This window comes from Trichoderma harzianum (genome assembly GCF_003025095.1).
Source record: "Trichoderma harzianum CBS 226.95 unplaced genomic scaffold M431scaffold_12, whole genome shotgun sequence".
Classification (NCBI taxonomy): Eukaryota; Fungi; Ascomycota; class Sordariomycetes; order Hypocreales; family Hypocreaceae; genus Trichoderma; species Trichoderma harzianum.
The window spans coordinates 559,600-573,722 of NW_020209260.1; the positions used below are offsets into that span (position 1 = coordinate 559,600).

General features: G+C 50.6%; 4 protein-coding genes across 4 annotated transcripts; 1 reads left to right on the forward strand and 3 right to left on the reverse strand.

Moving 5' to 3' along the window:
- Positions 1-1,564: 1,564 nt before the first annotated feature.
- Positions 1,565-2,943, reverse strand: M431DRAFT_122717 (hypothetical protein). The gene is made up of 4 exons (XM_024912167.1): positions 2,693-2,943; positions 2,403-2,636; positions 2,273-2,347; positions 1,565-2,217 (listed from the first exon to the last, which is right to left on the reverse strand). The coding sequence occupies exons 1-4, from the start codon at positions 2,905-2,907 to the stop codon at positions 1,806-1,808; spliced, it is 936 nt and encodes a 311-aa protein (XP_024770884.1). The 5' UTR covers positions 2,908-2,943; the 3' UTR covers positions 1,565-1,805.
- Positions 2,944-5,733: 2,790 nt separating this feature from the next.
- Positions 5,734-6,036, forward strand: M431DRAFT_511316 (hypothetical protein). The gene has a single exon (XM_024919632.1). The coding sequence runs from the start codon at positions 5,744-5,746 to the stop codon at positions 5,939-5,941; it is 198 nt and encodes a 65-aa protein (XP_024770885.1). The 5' UTR covers positions 5,734-5,743; the 3' UTR covers positions 5,942-6,036.
- A 936-nt stretch (positions 6,037-6,972) lies between these two features.
- On the reverse strand, positions 6,973-12,938 carry M431DRAFT_93195 (hypothetical protein; the record flags this gene model as incomplete). The annotated part of the gene is made up of 4 exons (XM_024924447.1): positions 6,973-7,136; positions 7,213-11,561; positions 11,867-12,171; positions 12,447-12,938. 4 exons carry the CDS (start codon positions 12,936-12,938, stop codon positions 6,973-6,975), a joined length of 5,310 nt encoding a protein of 1,769 aa, XP_024770886.1.
- A 389-nt stretch (positions 12,939-13,327) lies between these two features.
- M431DRAFT_237413 (hypothetical protein) lies at positions 13,328-14,090 on the reverse strand. Its single transcript, XM_024913683.1, has one exon. It carries the CDS (start codon positions 14,006-14,008, stop codon positions 13,571-13,573), a length of 438 nt encoding a protein of 145 aa, XP_024770887.1. The 5' UTR covers positions 14,009-14,090; the 3' UTR covers positions 13,328-13,570.
- Positions 14,091-14,123: the final 33 nt, after the last annotated feature.

Genomic DNA, 14,123 nt, shown 5'->3' on the forward strand with positions numbered 1-14,123 from the left:
GCTATAACTCCACTATCCTACATTAGTTAAATGGTCTATAGCAGCGACTGAAGTCAGCGTCTGGCACTATCCATATGAAGACTCTTTCTACACATATCCGTCTTATATAACCCGCACCGCGCAGGCGTTGGCTTACTACCTATATGATTCAACAAGGCCTCTCAATTTAGCAAGATTTCAAGATTTATCTAGATCCGAATATACTACTAGCAATGCCTGAGTAAGTACCACAGCAGCTCATAAGCTCTTCAGACCCATTGATCAGCTGTATCGGGAGCTTTTTTGGTCAATACAACAGATGTCGTGAGGCATGCATCGCAGTTATTCAACATTGTTGATTGACGGTCAATTTTGCTAGATTATGGATATATACCTATCTCATTTACTAGCCGCAGCTGACAACTACCAATAATAATGTGTGCTATTTCCCGCCTATCCATGTCGGACTGGGTTGTTCTTACCTCAGTCTTCATTTTCTTGGATTCGTTGATGAAATTTGGAGCGCGACCTTGATGACCCTGGCTCGATTGGCAGGGGTATCAGTGATGGATCTGTCCCATATTATTAGGCCTACCGGCGTTGCAGAGGCCTCTGAGGCTTGATATGAAATATTCTTACTTGCCGGCGAGCTTGCCTGGATCAGTAGCCATTCTATTCTCTTATACCTTTCCGTTCTCTGTATTTGGCCATCAACTAGCCTCATAACGAAACCTAGTAGCCTACTCGGGTACCATTTTCGATTACTACTGTAGCGTAACTTCACGTTTAATTACACACTTCATATCTTACACTAGAAGCCGAATTCATGTGTCTGGGTTTCGTTATAATGGAAATTTTCTTTGCACGGACCAGTTTTGCGGTATATTATGTCAACCTCGGCTGAATGTCAAAGGTTTTCCGTGAGCGAAAGGCTTCATATTGAAAGAGACCATTGCCATCAACCATTGCCATCCACCCATTGCACCAAACGTTGGCAGGTACTGTGTCCAATATGTCGCAAAATAAACAGATCCAGGCATCTTCCGGATGCTAGAGAACGAAATTGCCAGCAATTCCAGGCGAGAAGCGCAGTAAAGAAGCCCAGTCACGTACAAAATAGGTACCCTGATTGACTCCGTGGGGCAGCAGCGGCTGTCTGGGCCATGCGTTGATCCGAGCTGTATCATCGATTTTCTTCGCCTGTTGGCCATTCGCAGCATGGACAAGACGGTGGAAGTTTTGAGCAAATTGTTTGTCGTAGTGCAGCTCAAATAGTTCCGATCGTGACCCTTCAAAACGGCCCTTCAAGTCCAGAAATTCTCAAAAGTCTAGTATGAGTTCCTTACATCCCATCTTACTTGCCAGCAAAATGTCTGAATATTTTTTGGATCTGCCATTAGCAATGGCATCCTCTAATTCTTTGATCACATTCCTAGTCTGGGGCATATTAGAAGCTGACTTTCTTCTGGTCTATTTTCATGTGTTTGCCCTCTCGCTCGCAGAAGATTAGCTTGATAGCCTTTTATTCTCCCTTGTTGAACTTGCTAACTGCACAGTAGCTTTTCAGTATTACATTTTCGTAATCGCCACTGCCAAAGAAGGGCATTTTTTCTCGACGCCGCTCTCGTTAGGATAAAGCCACCATCAACTTGGTTCCGCCGTTTAGTGAAGGGCTGATCACACGATATCGCGAGCGCCCTAATAAGTAAGGACCGCGATATCTCCGAGTCTTTTACTTTGTTCTCCTCTCTATATCTTATTTTCTAAAGTATCTAACATTGAGTTCAAGCTCCTCTGTCTAGTTTCCATTCCTGGACGCTCTGGAACTAGAAGAATGTTGTCTCTATCAATGCGGCGAATTGAGATGGGAAGGCCTTATAAGGCTCCACATCACCCTCCACGACCACCTTCTCGAGTGTCGTCTTTGGGTAGCCTTGGACGTCCCAAATATCGTTGCCCACAAGCTCCAAGTGTTTGCCGGTCGCCCAGGCCAGGCGGTATCCAAGGGGTATCGCAGAAATATCCCCCTTTTGCAGACGAGCCTCAATTTCCTTACTGACCTGCTCGACGCTCGGCCGGAAGATCTGAGGAGGCGTCCCATGTTTACGTTCCAGTGCTGCAGTGACTTCAGACCCAGTAACGATGAACTCCGAAAGTCCAATGCTCCGATTCTGAAGCTGAGAGATTGGGGTTTTGGCAAAGATTGCGGCGTAAGCTGCGGCTACATACTGCCTCGAGCTGAAGACTGTTAGAAACAGACTCCCGTGAAAGTCTGAGATGACGAATGACTTACCAGACGTTTAATTTCTGGTGCTCGCTGTCGCCGGTATAGACAATTCGATTGCCGCCAACATCAATCCCAACAAGGCTGTGGGAAACCAAGATTAGCCTTGAAGTTGACTGCATCTTGTAAGGATACATACAGGGAGGCAAATGTCGATTCAGCAAAGTTACCCGGCAGAACCACAGTGGTAGGTATGCCCGCGTTTTTGGAAACCTTTTCCACTTCGGCTTTGGCCTTTAGTACAGGAATGGTCGCTCTCTCCTCATCAACGCGAGAGCCAAGGTCAGATGGCACAAAGAGTTTGACATTTGTGTTCGGAATGACTCGTATAAAGTTGTATTGCTTTACGACACCTTCGTGGCCTACCAAGGAGCTGGAGTCTGTGTCAAACGGCGAATACCCAATGTAACATCTATGATATAAACTCACATTAGGATGTCGACATCTTTCAGTGCGTCAGTGAGGGCTTTCTCGTTATCTATATCGACCGCGACCTTGGGCACGTCATTTGGAAGACGGCTAACATCCGAGTCAGGGCGGTAGAGTACTTTCACTGGTGCGCCGGACGCGATGAGTGCGTCCACGATAGCTGAGCTCGCCCAACCGCGATGTCCGTAGACTGCAATTCTATTAAATGATGTCATAATTGAACTAGTAGGTGGGCTTGGGTTGGATTTGAGTGTCCAGGGGAGCAAATGTGACAACAGAAGTGATTGTGAGTCAGTAATTATGTGATTTTCTGCCTGGATGAAGCTTATGATACTTGTATGTATGCACGTAGCCTGGGGAGAGGGATAAAATCTTTCGAAAGGTAGGCCCTTTCCCTGGAACATATATAAGTCTCCAATCCAAATTCGGATTCGCACGAGATCTGTATATAAGCAAGATATCACAGCATCTTAAAGCCCTTGTGCAATTACCGATTTTAATGCGAGATTTGGAATCATACATTTCCTCATAGCCCCAACGCAAAGCCGTAGGCAGAAGGATTCAGGCAGAAGGATTTAGGGAGAAGGGTTTATCGGCGTTAGGGAATTCAACATTGCTAAATCCTTCTCGCTGTCCTTAGTCCTAGTTTGTAAACGCAGTCCGACCAATAAGAAGGATTTAGTAGAGTTGACGAGAATTATGATGTGACAATAAATCGCAGAGCAATCAGCCAACAAATCTGTCATGGTTCGAGCACCGAATGGTTCAGTCAGGACCTTTATCCAATTGTTCCCTCCATATTTGTCCTTATAAGCGATCTAAAGGGCTAGGTAGATAGGTGCCTTTCAGTTGTTCGGTATGTGATGCGCTTGATTATTCCTAATGGATAAACTAGTACAGGGTAGGTTTATGTTAGCAGGAGAGTTAGGGTGAAGCTAGGCAGTGATGGTCCCCTGTATTATCTCGTAGCTTTAAGTAAGCAGAACTGAAGCCAGAAGGGGAATCCAGCAAAAAACGGACTAGAACTATCATAGATGTAGTCAGAGATTCAGCTTTAAGCAACCCGGACGCTTATTTCGGATCTATTGCATCCCGAAAACTTATATTTAGAAAGACAATTGATTAAATAGACTTTCTCTGTAGTACAGTGATCCCAGACACTTATTCCGGTTACATAATTCTACCTACAGTACCTATCTTACACAGATACAGCAAACTCATATTCAAGCAAATAGGTGCTGTACAGCATGTACTCTTCACGTATACTTTACTCTTCCGAAACGCCCTATCATTCTCTTCTCTCCGATAAATTCTCGCAAAGAAAGCACACCCTAATAGTACTTATTAAAATGCCTCAGAAGCTTAGGCAGCAGAGGCAAACAAATCTTAGCATCGTGGGTTAAGTCTCCGAAGCGTTTGCAAGGACCAGCCGATGTCTATATCAACCATGTGGGGGAGGGCTGATCCAATCACAGCGATGCCGATATTCACTTTCGGCGTCCAAACAACATACCCCGTATCGATGCCGAGAAATCGTCAATGCGCCAGGTCCATGCATTTAGGCATAATAGCAAGATTTCGGACGAGCTCATTGACGCACCCACTTGAATAAGGCTAGCAGTTTCACCAGTGAGGGTCGTACACTACACGTGGTTCAATTCGTCGTTGCGGAGGACTGGAGAGGAGCTCTGGTAACGGCGATATCTAGGGACAATAGCGGGCGCGGGAGCTGTTCTATTTGCCTCTTTTAACATCAGATATCACTCAGAAAGACACTAATGGAGACTTTACAGTCAAGGGCACAAAGACTCAACTAAAATCCATCTCTAAAAAGATACCGATCAAGTAGACAATATCACAGTGCCTGCACTTACAGCCACGACTCACCCAACAAACTGTTCGCAGAATTGACACAACCATTGCTCGTTTAACAACCTCTTCGTAGAATTCGCAGGATATACTTACACAGCCCCTTAAGGCTTACAACTGCGGTAAAATCATCTAGATCTCATCCTCAACAATCTCATCAAAGATGGAATTCCATCTCTATATCGTATCTGAATATGAGCAATTCACAATTAAACAATGAGACTTGTCATCTCTGATCCACTCCTCCGCAATCTCAATCTCGCATAAACCTTCATCTCCAACCTACATCTCAGCTGAAAAAAACATAAGAAGCTAGTCTCATCTATACAGTAGACTCGCTTGACGACGACAACACTCCCAACCAACTCCGCTGATCCACAAACGCTCAAACCACCATACAGTCCCTCCCCAATCCCTCCCCGTCTAGAACGCACACAGACTCCGATTCACGCAATCCCCAAAGCAACCTACCGCTTCCCAAAATCCTCATCCTCATCTTTCCTATAAATCCCCCCTTCTCCCTCCCTCCATTCCAACATTCTTATTCCTCTTCCCATCCTCAACAACAATAACAAACAGTTAGCAATCTTTCAAGATGCAGTTGTCCGCTCTTCTCGCCCTCCTCCCCCTGGCCGCTGCCGCTGCCCTTCCTCAGTCCCGGGGATCCGTCGAGGCCCGCGCCGTGGAGGTTGAAACCCGCAGCAGCACCCAGGATGAGTACTATGCTGCGTATGGCAGTTGTTGCGACCCCACTAAGGGTAAGGGTCCTTATAACGAGGCAACAAACCTAATGATTGCGGCGTGTATTCCCGGCCGTGTTCGATGCACAAAGGCTTTGGACGAGGTAAGCTTTAATAGTCCCCTTTTTATCTCTACTTTTCTACAAGCTACTTATAAATCCCTTTTGCATGACTAACCCCATTATAGTGCCTGGTAAATGCAACTGAAAAGCGCTCTGTTGAGGAAGCCCCCCTCGAAGCCCGTTACGTTAAGGATGAGTGCGATCAACAGTTTGATAAGTGTTGCTTTATTCCACCATGGTATGTTGGTGAAATAAGAAATATGCTGGCGGTTCATTGCCCTTCGCAATGTTATGAATCTTTCGATCAGGTAAGCTATGATACACCTTTATCCCTATCGCCCAAAGGCTATTCGTATATCTCTTTAGCATGGCTAACCTTAATGCAGTGCAATGCAAAGCAAGCCGAGAAGCGCTCCGTTGAAAAGGCCGCCATCCAAGCCCGAGACAACGGCTCGGAAGCCACCACCGCCTGCTACGGTCGCTTAGCCGCGTGCAAGCGCAAGGGCACGCCCGTCGCCGAGTGCTACAGCACCCTCACCAGCTGCGTCCAGGACGTCTACCAGAAGTTCTTCGCGTAAAGAGCCATTTTCGGCGACGTCTTGTCCTGGCAACCCGTTGCGCCCTTCTAGGGGACGTTGAGTGTGTGTACGCACGCCCTCACGGGTGATCCAAGGAGTGGCCCATCTGACAGGACAACGACCATGATGTGATGCGCCTGATATATCTAGATATATCAGAGCAAAGGGAAGGCTTAGCAAGGGGAAGGCTTAGCAAGGGGAAGGCTGAGCAAAGGGGAGGATGAAAGTGGAGGCGTTTGAAAGGAATAGCATCACATCCATGAAAAGAGTCTACGACTTAGAAAAAAACCTAGCGAGACAATATATTTTGTGTCAACGGGATATCAATCATCTCTGCTCTCCTGTGACTTGACTTACATTGACAATATTATAATAGCAGTATCATGCAGCGAGACAGCAGCTTCTGTCTTAACAGGACATGGCTCATCTATGCTCTTCTATGACCTGACTTACATTGACAATGTTATAATAGCAGTATAGCCCATCAGAGTTCTTGTTCAAAGTCCAATATCACTCATCGCCCACCACTCACCATAAACCTCATCACCAAAAACAGACGCAAAGAAAACAAGCATTAAGCCAGACGGCCAAGTCCATCCATGCACGTATATAATATCCCCTCTAGGTACCAAGCTACTAGTAGTAATACATCAAAACATTTGCCCTAACCCACAATCCCATCACTAAACCTCCCCCCAACCTCTCTCCCGGTTGCTTTTTATAATCCTCCCCTCTAGCAAATCCCTTATTCGTGTAATAAGCTTTCATTTTCACTCCTCGCAAAACAAGCCTTGCAGCAGAAGTTTGTTTTGGGGGGGGTTCTGCGCCATGCACTCCAAAAAAGTTTCCCCTAGTTCCATCCAGTGCCAATCCTTGAAAGAAAAAACAGAAAAACAGAAAGAACAAGAAACGAAAAGCTAAAAAGTATTACTGATACAAACCGCGAGGTTGTTTGTTTCACAAATGCCACTCATTATATGCAGATTTGACCCTAAAAAGGGAAAAGGAATCCTTTGTCAAACCCGCTCCGGTTAGGTGTCAATCATGCCATCGGCAATGGCGAGACGTTGCTTAGCCGTCTTTGCCCGTTTGCCAATCCCTTTTCCTCTGCCCTTTTTGCCCTTTGGCTCGCTTTCGGCTGGGGTAGCAGTGCCAGATGCACCAGGCTTGCTTCCATCGTCAAAGTTGCCCTCGCCTATAAAAGTAGGATTAGATTAGTCTCTGAGCTCCACGCTTTCTTTTTTAGACGGAGTATGTGCCGGTCTGCTTACCTTCATGATACATGTCATCCAGGCTGGCAGGCGCATCTGTCCTCTTCCGCTTGCCGCCCTTCTTCTTCTGCTTCTCGTATTCTCCAGATTCAAGAAGTTCCTTCTCACGACGCTCAATCATCTCGGCTTGCTCGTCGTCAGCCAGCCACATGGCAATATCACGGTTGCGGTTCTCTGGAGCACGGCGGCCGGAGAAGTCGACGCTGGCGCCTCCACCCTGGATAACGACTCGCTGGACTTCTTCCTTCTGAAGAGCACGCTTACGAATACGCTCTTCGATGGTACCGCGAGTGATGAGTCGGTAGACGGTAACCTGCCTGGTCTGACCCAGTCTGTGTGCTCGGTCCATGGCCTGAGAATCAATGGTAGGATTCCAATCAGAGTCGTAGAAAATGACAGTGTCCGCAGACGTGAGGTTGATACCAAGACCACCCGCACGAGTAGACAACAGGAAGATGAAAATCTCTGGGCGGGTCTGGAAGTCGTGCACGGTATCACGACGATCTTCCAATTTAGTTGAACCATCCAGTCGGCAGTACTTGTAGTTGCGGAAAGTGAGGTACTCTTCCATCATGTCGATCATGCGAGTCATCTGGAAGTACAGCAACACACGATGACCTTCAGCCTTGAGCTTGAATAGAAGCTCGTCCAGCTTGGCCAACTTGCCGCTGTCGGTGACAAAGCGCTGCATGGAAGGAACCGCAATGTTGGTAAACCGCTTCTTCTCGTGGTCCGGCTTGGGGAAAATCTTGTTGATGGGGTACAGCTCCATCGGCACCTTCTTCTCGACCAGAGCACGCTCGTCGTATATCGTAGGTCCATAAAGCGTCTTGCGAATGTGGGTATTGAACATGACATTCTGGCGCTCGGCGACGGCGCTGGGATTGTTGCAGAACACCTGGACAGGCGGAGCCGACGCGCGCGGCCTTGCTGCCGGTTCCAGCCGGCCAAGGCCAGAATCTCGGTAGGCTACCTTGGCAACATTCATCAGGCTGCTAAGAATGCCCTCGTTGGTAATCTCTGCCAGAGGCTGCCAATTGCGACGCTCTCGAATTTTCAACAGGCAATGAGCAGGCGTAAAGTTCTCATCTTCCGCATCATATGCGATGCTCATGGGACCCAGTCTATCCCGCTTCTTAAGCTCTCCCACAGCACGGTCGAATAAATCGCTGTGTGTGGCCTTGTAGACGTCGCCAGCTGACGCATCAGCAAAGCGTAGCCACGAGAAGGCTTTGTCGTCGTCAGCACTGGCTTTGACATTCTCCGGCGTCCAGATGTTCATCATGTGGTTCAAAGCCTTGTTGCGCCAGCCGGCCGTCTGGTTATCATGCCCAGCCTTGTCAAGCCGGCCGCCTTCCGTCCAGACGAGAGCCGGTAGCTCGTAGTCTACCAAGCTCCTGCTGGAGTATCCCACGGAGACAGTGCTACCCTCCCTGACAAACGAGGCGGTCTCGGCAAAGTATCCAAAGGAATAGGGGGCGGTTACTTCTGCGCGTTCAAACAGGTCTGGGTGGTTGCAGACCTTTCTAAATTGCATGACCAAGTTCATCAAAGTACCCGAGTCCTGGTCGTCGCCCATGGTAGCCTTTTCAACGAGGTCCATAATGTTGATCTGGTTACGCAGGTTGCTGTAGTAGGCCCGCTGTCTGTAGGTGAGGTTACAGAAGACGTCCAGCTCAATCTTGTCGCCAAGTTCCTTTTGCACATGCTTCTTGACACGACGAAGCATAAACGGCTTCAGAATCATGTGAAGACGCTTCAGCTGGTCCTCGTTCAGTTTCGTGTTACTCTGAGCGTGAGATTCAATGTCCTTGGAGAACCATTCACTGAATTCGTCATGGGAGTCAAAGAGCGACGGCATGATGAAATGCAGTAAGGCCCACAGCTCCTGCATGTTGTTCTGGATAGGGGTACCAGTAAGCAACAGGCGGTTTCGGCAGTGGAAGCCGAGCAAGCACTTCCAACGAGAACTGGACGAGCTCTTGATGGCTTGGGCCTCGTCGAGAATCATGTACTGCCATCGCATTTTCTGGAAGTAGGCCACGTCGGACACGACAAGCTGGTATGAGGTGACACAGACGTGGAAGGGCGCATCCTTTCGGTAGGTGGTGTGTTTCCGGTCCCAGAACTTTCGCAGCACTTTTCGGTCCCCAGCGCTTCCCCAGTACGGGAGAATCTTGAACTCGGGAACAAACTTTGCAATTTCCTGCTGCCAGTTGTGCAGGGTAGAAGCGGGCGCCACCACCAAAAACGGACCCCAAATGTCGTGCTTTTCGGCCAGGTAGGCCATGACGGAGATGGACTGGACAGTCTTGCCGAGACCCATTTCGTCTGCCAGGATACCGTTGATGCCTTGTTCGTAAAGGTTGACGAGCCAGTTGAGACCCTTGAGCTGGTACTCTTTGAGCTGAGCATTGATGAGCTTGGGCTGCTCGATCTCGACGTCGCCGAGACCGGTTGGGTTTTGAAAGTTCATCTCGCCTTCGTCGTCCATGTCCAGGCCCTTGTTGTTGAAGTCGCGCGCCTTCTTCTGAGCTTCGGCAATGGCATTCTGAGCATTGGCCATGGCAGCCGCCTGCAGAACAGACTCGTCCTCATTATCAAAGTCGAGGTTTTCAAAGTCGGTAACCTTGGAGCCCAAGGGCCCGGTGGGCTCTTGTATGGACAGCTTGTTCTCGGAAATCCGCCGCGCATCGGGGGCAATGTCGGGGTTATCCGTGCTGCGCTCGACCTCATCCGTCTTGATCTTCTTGCCGATAAAGTGCGAGTACAGTTCGGTCTGAGAGATGAGAAAGTTGAGCTTCCTCTTCTGGCGAGCGGCTTCGCGGTCGGCTTCTTCCTTTCGAGCATTCTCAATCTCCTGCTTCTCGGCGGCCTTGCGCAGATCACGCTCTTCGCGCTCGTTGCGCTTCCAGAAGCCCATCATGTCACGCATGACACGCTTTGCACGGGCCTGCAGGTCCTTGGTGCCCTTGTTCGTGCGTAGCTGCCAGCGCTTGGCCTCTTTGGAAGCTAGAATGGCCGTCTTCTTGAGATTGGAACCTCTGGTAGCATAAGAGTCGACGGCGAGCTTGAACGTCTTGCTGACGTCTTTGCGGGCCATGTCACGCCAAATCTGATCGTAAATTTGGTTGTAGCCCTTGGAGATGAATTTCTTTTCGAGATCCGGCACGTCATCGACCTTTTCCTTGTCCTTGGTAGATTCGGCCTTTTCCTTGGTAGCCTTTTCTCCGTCGCCCTTGGACTTGCCCTTGATCTTGATGCGAACTCGGCCCTCTTCTTTGGGGGGCAGCTCTTCACCAGCATCCAGAGCGGCCTGGGCAGCCTCTGCAGAATCCTTCTCGGCTTGCTTCTGTTCCTTGGATTTTTTAGGCCGTGTTCCTCCGCGGCCCTTGCCCTTCTTAGGGGTCTCAGCATCGGATGCCAGGAAGCTGGACATGGTGCCACCTTCAAGGTTGAGCTCAACGTTGCGGGCAGGGCCCTTGATGCCCTTTTGTAGAATGAGTTTCGTTTGCTGGGCCTTCTTGTTGGCCCTCTCGGCATCACGCAAATGTTTCTGGCGCTCTTCCTCATCTTCAGCAGCTTCGGCTCTAGCGAGGGCGGCCTCCTTCTGTTCAATGGTGACGGCCATTGATTTTTCACGTCGTCGCTTTCGCTGCATGTCCTTTTTACGCTCCTTTTCGGCAAAGAGTTCTTGTTCGCGGACTTCGTGGAGGGCCTCGTCGTAAAAGACTTCGTCATATCGGCGTTTTCCTAGATCCGAGTGCTCGGCCAGCCTCTTTCCAGTGGTTTTGACAAACTGTTCGCGTCGGGCATAGGCTCTGTCAGAGTCGAGATCAGCCATAGTACGCTGGCGTTTAAAAGCTCCCTCTTTGTAAGCTCGATCGCTAAACTCTGTCTCATCCAGAGACTCGGCCTGCTTGTCGAGCAGTGCCTCATGATTCTGAATTGACCTTTCCATTTCGCTTGACCACGTCTTCTGTTTGGGCTGGCCGTTGGCTTGTCGCTTTGACGGCGGTCGAGGAGTGGGAGACTCCTTCTTGATGGACGCGCGACGATTCTTTTTGGAGCCATCGTCTCCTCTAATCTCGGATGCACGGCCCTTGGTGGGTTTCTTGGCGGTCTTCTTCTTGATGACGATTTCGGGTCTCTTGACTGGGGCAGGTTCAGGCTCGGTATCAACCTCCTTCTCCATCTCGGTATCGCCGTCGTTGTCGGGCTCTCGGACCTCAAACACGGGGGGCGCCAGCGTAGGCTCTTTCTTGGGTGATGGCTCTTTGGCCGCGGGTTTGGGAGCGGGCTCGGAGTTGGAGAGGATGTTGGAAAAGGACATTGGGTCGGCAGCTCGGCTCTGAGATGCACCGTTAGCACGACGAGTTATTACCGAACGATGATCAATCGATCATTGAGTTGTTTGAAGGGAAAAGATGGCGTGATGGAAAAGAGGCAAAAATGGCGATAGGGTATTGATAGTGAAAAGAGAGGGAAATAAATCAAGTCAAACAAACGAGTGCGGCCGAATTGTACAGGATCTGGCAGGATCTGTGTGCATGCGTGCGTGCGTATGTGTGTGTTTTTTTTTTTGTGTTTTTCCCCCTTCTTGCTTGGGGGAGAAAAAGAGTTTGTACTTACAGAAGCCGGCTTCGGCGGTGACGGGGCTGCCAGTTCAGTCTTCATCATGGGCGGCAGGGAGGTGCCGTTTGTTGCAGAATGCGTCGCGGCAGGCGCATGCCTCGAGACTGGTGAAGTCATGTGCGAGTGACGGCTGGGCGGACTGTGGGAGCCGGTCGTTGCGAGGGCTGGGTGGGAGTGCGAGAGCGAGAGCGGGCTGGTCGGCCGGCGATTGAAGGACGAAGCCCTGGCGCGAGGCGATGAATAATTGTCGCCGTTGCGGTAAGACGACTGGTGTTGCTGGTCAATTGGCTGCGGGTACTGGTACGGCTCGCGGGAGTGGTACGGCTATAGGAGAGGGAAAAGAGAAAGGAAAATCACGTTAGAAGACGCGTTGAGAAATCAGGGATGGCGATGGTGCCGGCATGGCAAGGGTTGGTGAATTTGGGTTTGACGATTTTTTTTTTGGGAGGGGGGGAGTGGTGGTGAGGAGAGATGATTGCATCGACGTTGGTGGAAAGGGAAAAAAAGGGTACGGCTCAATTGAACAAAGCAAAAGGCGCATGCGCGTGGGTTTAAGACCAAAAAGCGAAAGTGGACTTTTAGAAGGTTGAGGTGCTTACCTTTGGCGTGGCCACTTGGGGCGCGTGTTGCCTCGAGGCGGCGATGGGGCGCTCCTTGGTCGTGTCGGTTGTTGGATCGTAGACTCTGCCGCCGGGATGAAGGTCAGAGGCGGCGGCCGAGGCTGAGGACGATCGAGGTGATGCCGCGATGGGCACTGACGAGACGGCACGAGGCGGAGGAGGATAGTAGGCGCCCGGCGGGTGCAGCGGCGAGGCAGAGGGGCCGTGCTGATGCGGCTGCTGTTGATGCTGCTGAAGCTGGTGATGGCCGGGCGACGGCGCCAGCACAGGCGGCAGCGGGTGCGCAGAAGCCGAGGACGCCGGCGTCGACGACGGCATGTATGGGCTGTGGTTCTGGCTATGGCGCGGCGGCGATTGGTGATGGGGGTTTGCGTCGCTGGATGCGTAGGGCAGAGGCGGATGGAACTCGGCCTGCGTGTGCGTCGAGGGAGACCGCAGGCTGAAGGTGGAGTGCCGCGAGCTGGGGTTCATCACGTCGCGCTGGCTGCGATCTCTGTCCATCTCCCGCTCTCGTTCTCGCTCACGGTCTCGTTCCCGATCTCTGTCTCGGTCTCGGTCTCGATCTCGCTCGTCGTCGTCGCGCCGGTGCATCACCGTCGATCGGAAGCTCGAGTCCATGGTGGACAAGGCTGAAGGTGAAGGGATAGCCGGCCGGGATTTGCAGTCAAGAGCAAGGTAGAGTAGACAAGTAGTGGAGGGTAGGGTAGAGAGGCAAGAGAAATCTAGTACTCGTCCGAGACGCTCGAGCCCATGTGTCTGTGTGTTTTACACGCGCTCGCGGCCACGGGGCATCTGTCGGCAATGGCGAGCAGGCGAGGGAATGGTGAGAACTAGAAGGAGGAGTGCAAGAGTCGCGTTGGATGGGATGGGATGGGATTTGATGGGTGGATGACAAAGTCGGCTAGAGCTGGGCTGGCAGGAAAAGCCTCGCTAAAGAATGATATGATGGCGATGACGGCCTGCGCAGAGTCTGGGGCTGGACTGGACTGGAAGCTGCCACAGCGCGAGTGCTTTTTGTTTTTTTGTTTTTTTTTGCCTTGATTTGCTTTGCCTTTCGCTTATTTGCTGCCTTGCAGACGAGCAGGAATATACTCGAGTATTCTTTAAAAGAAGTAAACTGAAGAATTAAAAGAGTAGTTATGCCAATGTTGGCTTATCGGCCAAAGCCAGTAGTCAATGGTCTCGCCACAGTCACAAAGGCTGATGCTCGTCAACGAGGCTGCTGGCGATGGCTTCAAGTTGGGCGGCACCACAACAACAGCAGTAACAACAACAACACACGGCGCGCAGAGATGGCAGAAGCAAGATGGAAATTCACAGCTACGGAAAGGGAGGGACCAGCCAGGCGGAGTCGCAAGGAAAGGCAAGGCGAGACCAGACCCGTGGTGATGGTGGACTGACTGATGCGTTGGCTCAACCGAGTCTGGAGCCGGCCTGTCCGCCTTGGGCCGTTCTGGAGATCCGGATCTACAAAGCATTTTCTTCTCCCCTTCCCCTTCCATCCTTTTCCCCTCTGGCGCGCATGCAGCTCCCGAGCACATACAGATTACGGCACAAGTTGCGGGCCTAGCTAGTATTGCTAGCTGACCTCCACTTGTTGCTCTTGGGGAGATTGGCTCGAGCAGCGCCACTGGAGAAGAGGGAAAAGCCACCAGA

Excerpts from the sequence above, each read along its gene's own strand:
- M431DRAFT_237413 (XM_024913683.1), bottom strand. The coding sequence starts at position 14,008 with ATGTGCTCGGGAGCTGCATGCGCGCCAGAGGGGAAAAGGATGGAAGGG.
- M431DRAFT_511316 (XM_024919632.1), top strand. The coding sequence starts at position 5,744 with ATGCAGTGCAATGCAAAGCAAGCCGAGAAGCGCTCCGTTGAAAAGGCC.
- M431DRAFT_122717 (XM_024912167.1), bottom strand. The coding sequence starts at position 2,907 with ATGACATCATTTAATAGAATTGCAGTCTACGGACATCGCGGTTGGGCG. Across the intron at positions 2,637-2,692 it reads AAAGATGTCGACATCCTAAT|CTCCTTGGTAGGCCACGAAG; the intron begins GTGAGTTTATAT and ends CACAGACTCCAG. Across the intron at positions 2,218-2,272 it reads CACCAGAAATTAAACGTCTG|CTCGAGGCAGTATGTAGCCG; the intron begins GTAAGTCATTCG and ends AACAGTCTTCAG.